The sequence below is a fragment of the Tasmannia lanceolata genome, unplaced genomic scaffold (genome assembly GCF_043159265.1).
Source record: "Tasmannia lanceolata isolate RefF3 unplaced genomic scaffold, GAP_Taslan_0.1 ptg000018l, whole genome shotgun sequence".
NCBI classification, from domain to species: domain Eukaryota; kingdom Viridiplantae; phylum Streptophyta; class Magnoliopsida; order Canellales; family Winteraceae; genus Tasmannia; species Tasmannia lanceolata.
Genome location: NW_027518695.1, coordinates 8,563,549 through 8,569,740, shown reverse-complemented (window position 1 = coordinate 8,569,740; position 6,192 = coordinate 8,563,549). Strand labels below are relative to the sequence as shown.

Sequence of the window (6,192 nt, the reverse complement as noted above, 5' to 3'; positions counted from 1 at the left end):
GACAGAACTCAGAAATTTATAAATTCTCAGGTCTTGGGTAAGTCTGTAGCTATTTGATGGAGGAATTTAAACTTTCAGCAAGATACACGCTCATCCTTGACAAATCCACAGCATCGAACGCTTATTCCAACTAGTATGAACAGAGCACGTTTCCATCTGCACTAAACTTGCATTTCATCAACAACAACAAAAATTATTCCTGATCTGTTTATTTCAAACGAAAACAAACTTCCACTATTGGGAATCGGCTGGAAAGAGAGAATACTCTGATAAGTCCGTCGAGGGAGGACAATTCCTGATACCTCTGATATTGGGAGATCAGAAGATGTTCTCCACTTATAGTCTCTCCTTGTCCCACTCCACACTACCCCTCTCTCACCACTTAGGCCATGTCTGGCAGCCAGGATTTTTTTTTCATGATAAATCAGGAACTTAGGGCAGGTGGGAGGAGGAGAGATTTGACAGGGCAGAGGGTGAGTGGCTAAAAAATCATGAAAAAGTCGTTCACATTTGGAGTGGAGTTTTTTGTTTCCTGATTTTACAGGCCTTTATTTCCCTCTCCTCACTGAGTTCCGGTCGTATTCCGGAAAACAAATCCCTCTCCCAGCCTCCCTCACCACATGAAGAAGCTAATTTATCATGAAAATAAATTCACGGTAGAAAAACATGCCCTTGGATAAGCTAATTTATCATGATAAAAAATTCATGGTTACCAACATATGCCCTTAATGGAATGACATTCCCTGCCATATGACACATGATTCTTGCACTCAATTTGCTGAATTATGAAAATTACATCAAAGCACAATGTCTGTTTACATCTATAGATTTAAAGGTACATCAACACGTTTCAAACATAAGTCTTAATATAAGTAAAACATCCAAATTCAAACACTAAGCTTTCTCTTTCTTGGAAAGGACCCGGCCATCTGTCCCTGCGAGCGTCTCATACTTATCCTTCCTGGTAAAGCTGGTGCACTCGAATCCCAGTGTCCCAGCGATCACTCGTTGGACATAATTTGCCACTTCAATAGCCGATTTCCCCCCACTGCATGTAAGTTCTTTAGGCAATTGATCAAGGAATGTAAGTTCATAAGTTGGCATTGGGTTCATGAAGAAGCAATACGGGTCCAAAAATTTCCACCCTCGGACAGTGGTGCCATGGAACATGCTCTGCTTAGTAGTAACCGCGACCGGGACAATCCTATCGGTGAGCTCCGCGAAGAGAGCACTAAACCTTAGAAGGAATGGCTCCCTACAAGTTGTCCCCTCGGGACAAATCACTAAGTCCCCCTCTTCAAGCAAGCGCTTGATGTTTGCTGCATCTTTATCCCTTTCCCTTGTCAATGCCACGGCTTTAATTGGTGCAATTAGTTCCGAATACTTGCTTATACTATAAGTGACACAACTAATCTTCCTCCCTAGTGCTACTGCGGTGATAATGGGGTCCAACATAGACCGATGGTTGCAAACGAAGAGGACTCCACTCTGACCCTTGTGAGGAGGAGGAGGGTTTCCCCTAACAATGAGGTTGATTCCCATGATTCTATACATGTGTCGCACAATTCGTTCTGGCAAGGGGATGTTAATATGGACTCTGAGTATCGCGAGGATGAAGCCGATGGGCATCCATAGAAAGGTGAAGAGGGCAATTAACGGAGTGGGTCTATGAACTAATCGCCCGTCGTGAAAAACAATTGGGCTCAAGAGCTTGTTTCTTGGCACCGGTTCGCACTTCGTACTAGGTACTAGGAACCCTTCCTGCACAGATGCACCCATAGAAACACAGGTTGGCACAAGATTGAGTGCCTCCTTGGATACCACCAAAGTAGGGGATCATTTACGAATAAGGGTATATCAAGTTAATCTTATTTACTGTTGCAAATACAAAATTAGGGCCTCTTTGGAAGCCATTAATCATAAGATCTAAATAGAAATGTAAAGCCGTTATAACCATTATTTTCAAATGAAATTATGATAAATAATCTTATATGCAAATAGTTTTTAGAGGGCATCCAAAGAAGCCCTGAAACAAAATGTTTAATGATTGATGATAAAGAAAAAAACAAAGGTATGACTATTGAGGGAATTTCAGTCATGAGAGATGGAGTACCCATGAGAAAGAGGCGATGGTGATCAGTATATGGTGATAGAGAAGTATAGCTTTCCATGTGAAGTGAATTTTCTTGGTTAGTTGGAGACATTGGGTAAGAAGATGTAGGATGAAATGGAAATTACCCTGTTTTGGGGGTGGATATGAATGAAAAATTGACTATAATAAAATTTCCATAATTGTTTGGATTGCAATTATTTTTTGGCAAAGTTTGGGGGAAATGATATTTTCACCCCGCCCCTATGCGCTGCCTGATAACGTGATTTGATATGAACGTGTGCAACTGTAACGCTTTTTGACGTCAAATCACGTTAAAAGGGGGCGCATTCGTAATGTAGAGGTGAAAATACAATCGCCCAAACTTTGGACCAAACCTATTCAATTTTTTATAGTGCGACCTTCATTTGTTATAATGTCCCTCCATAATCATATACTTTTTTATTTTTTATTTTTTTTATGGGTCCCATAATCATATACTTTACCTCTAAATAGTGGAAAGTAAAAGTTTTCCATCACAAATGTTTATCTTGGAATCCAAACCGGGCCTAAGTTTATAAATTTATAAGAATTTCTAAGGGTAAATGTAGAAATAGAAGTAGGAAAGGAAGCTTTGATGTGAAAGAAGAGAAAATTGTCTAGAAAATAAAGAAAAAGCCTTATGCTGTATTTGGATGCTGGTAGATGTTGGGGGGATTTAGAGAAGAAGAAGTCAAAGGGAAATCAAAAGGAAATCAGCAAACAGGGAGATTGTGAGCAAATCTCCCCGACATTGTTTGGTTGGGGGTAGGAGATGTGCAGGAGTTTTTTTACTGTATTTTTTAAGATTTTTTTAGGGAATGTTATCAGCACTACTGTTTTTTGATGAGGGCACTCCTCACTTTATAAAAAGTACGGTATGGCCTGCACCATAGGATTATCCAAACCGTCTATTAGATGGGCCATAGCCTAAATAGGTTATGCCCTAAAATTATTTCCATCGGTTGATTCTAACCCTCCGATCTATAGAGGGTTAGGATCAACCCTCTAACATTCAGATTGGAGGGTTAGGATCATCCTATGGAAATGATTTTTGGAGCATAACCTATTTAGGCTATGGCCCATCTAATGGATGGTTTGGATCATCCTATGGTATGGGCCATACCGTACTTTTAATAAAGTGAGAGTGCCCTCATAAGAAAACAGTAGTGTTGATAATATTTTCTTTTTTTTTATAGGAATTTGCTAGCAAATTCTCCTATGCCGCTTCTCGGCTTGTGGCCATCCTTGTGCAAAGATGCGCACATGGGCAAAGGTTGCTAGCAAAAGCAAAAATAAGTAAAAAAAAGTAATCATTACAAAAAAAGTAAAATAAGGAAGTTATAAGGTTTTAAATGAAAAATTACCTAGAAATGGTTATAAAGTTTGAAAATTACGAAAAAAAATACCAACAAAATGTAATAAGATATGACAATTACGGAAAAAACTACAAGCAAAAATAAAAAGTTATGACAATTACGGTGAAAAAGAATTTTCCTGATAAATTCTCCAATTTTTCCTTCGAATTGTCGAGATTCGTTCGGCGAATTTCGAGGGTTCCACGTCACCCGACAAACGCCCGACATAACCGGCGGTCAAAATTCCAATTTATGCTAAATCCCTACCAAACACCCCTCGGGTAATTAGGAGAATTACATTCCCTGCTATTTTACTTAAAAAAACGTAACCAAACAGAGCATTAGGTTTTGAAGGAATTTTAAATTTTGAAAAAGTTGAAACGGAAAGAAAAAAACATAAGATAGATGAAATAGCATGATTAAAAGCAGGTGGAGCTGCACGTTAGGCACTCTATAGTGGTGAACTCCACGTGGAAAGATAGAATTTGTCAGTCGTACAAAACTGAAAAGTTTCCATTGAATTCCGGTTGGAAGAAGGATTCAGATAATATTCGCCAAAAAAGTCGGTAACAATCCCAATCAAAATTCGGCAACAACAAATCAGAGGGAGTCAGATAAACACACACCCAGAAATTTGTTTTTTCCCCTTACTGTAAAGAGAACTTGTGCATTAAATATAAGAAACAACATCCACCCATAATTACACCAAAGGAATACTAGACTCAAGGGCGCCCTTGCAAAAATGAGGTTGAAGGGTGCCACATTGGCTGCTCGTCACCTAACTCTTTGACTTTTGAGTCATTCTTAGTGTGAATGCAACACTTTGGTGATGGGCGCCCTTTCACCTCACTTTTGCAAGGGTGCTCGTTTCTCATTAAAAGAAAATATGCAAATGGCGTTGACATCTATAAAATTAAGAATAATGATAACCAAGAGTGGAACCGAACAAATACCTTCTTAACGCATTAGAAATCTTTCTCTTGATTTTTGGCTTTTTTTCCCATGAAAATGGCAAAGCTACCTCTTGCATGTGAGGATTTGTTAGGGTTATAATCTCGGTTCCACTCTCGGTCTCCATAACAGAACTCATTAAACATGCTTTGCTTATAAGGACTAATAGAAGCGCCCTTCATTATATCATTCTTCACATAAGTAAAATAAAATTATTAAGGAGGAAGACAGGTGATCAAACCTTGCAAATTGACATGAAATCATGATCTGTCTCTCGGTCTCCCATACCCAAATCCGGCAAATTCTCGCCGAATTCTCGCTCGACAGCGTCTTTCTTGAGCTCTGCAACAAGAACTCCTGGCTTCTTAATAAACCCAGTTGCCCTGCCGGCGGGCGTAACCTCTATCTCAGTTCCAAGAACCTTGTCTGCTCCGAGATAGTTCTTCACAAAGGGTTCCACCATAATTCTAGGGTTTGCGGTAACGATATAGCGTTTTCCAAATGAACTAAAGACCCTCCAACTCTCAGGGTGGACATCTTCAGCATAGAATTTAGGCAAGACAGACCTTGAAACGATCTGGATGTCTCTAATCTTTAGTCCAGCAAAGGAGATGTAGGTAAGGATTTTGATGGCCAATGTTTCGGAGACAAAAATGTATATAAAGTATACTAGAGGGACTGATAATAAGAGGATGAGTCCTCTGAAAAGGCTACCAGCTTCAAGGGCTACAAGCATGTAGTATGGAAAAGCACTTCGAGATAAAAGAAGGGTCCCATCTAGATCAGCTGCAACTGTCTGGTTTGATCTCCCTTCAGAACTGCATTTTGAGATGGGTTCAAAATGGTGAGAACCCATTAGAAAAGAGACAGATGAGCCAAGGAGAGAATTGGGAGAGGAGTGGGGAGGGAGGTTTGTGTGGGTGTTATGCGAAGAGAGATGGGGGAATTTAAATGGAAGGAAAGTGGTAGTGTTATTAATGGTACATGGCTCAAAACTAAAGTTTATGGTATTTGAAGGGAGGAAAGATGGGTTTATAGATGGGTTTAAATGTGAAGTTTAAACTTGGGGAGGTGGGAGAGGGCAGGTGTGAGGACGGTCTGAGTAGTTGAGAGTTAGAAACCAACACTTCTATACATTGAATTAGTCTGTTTTATAAGCGCCAAGCCTTTAAGCTGGAGCTCAATTTAGTCCTAAGCTAGAGTCAAGAAGCCGGTGCTCAGCATAGCTGTCTTGGCTTTGGTTCAAACTTGGCTCAACTCGGGCCGGGCTGGGTCAGGTTGATGTCAAACCTGAACCTAACCCGGCCCAACCGGAGCCTCAAGTTGAGAGGGTCAACCCCTAACCCAACCCACTACTAAATCTCTCAACCCTAACCCCACCTGTCTAAGGCCAATTTTCCAAACCGGGTCTTGTTGAGTCGGGTTGGGTTCGAGTTTACCCAAAACCTCAACCCTAATCCAACCTATAATTAAATCGGGCTGCCTTTTCCCAACCCAACCCGAGGAAATGCGACACCACCCAAGCCTAAATCGGGTTGAATCATTCGGGTTCGTGTTGAGCCAAACGCCAGTATCATCGCTGGTTCAAACTCTATGCTCCACCTAATTTTTCATACTTTTAATAGTGAAAGCTGACGTTGTTATTGGTTGTCGGGTAATAAGGAATTAAAGGCTTTCAATGATCCTTAGGGATGAGAAAGAAAGGCAGCATTAATTAATGAGCTACAATCCAATGGGACCTCTAGTCGCCTTATT

The 6,192-nt window shown here is 40.4% G+C and overlaps 1 protein-coding gene across 1 annotated transcript; it reads right to left on the bottom strand.

Moving 5' to 3' along the window:
* Nucleotides 1-761: 761 nt before the first annotated feature.
* LOC143849628 (glycerol-3-phosphate 2-O-acyltransferase 6-like) lies at nt 762-5,562 on the bottom strand. The gene is made up of 2 exons (XM_077358719.1): nt 4,679-5,562; nt 762-1,761 (listed from the first exon to the last, which is right to left on the bottom strand). Exons 1-2 carry the CDS (start codon nt 5,291-5,293, stop codon nt 895-897), a joined length of 1,482 nt encoding a protein of 493 aa, XP_077214834.1. The 5' UTR covers nt 5,294-5,562; the 3' UTR covers nt 762-894.
* Nucleotides 5,563-6,192: the final 630 nt, after the last annotated feature.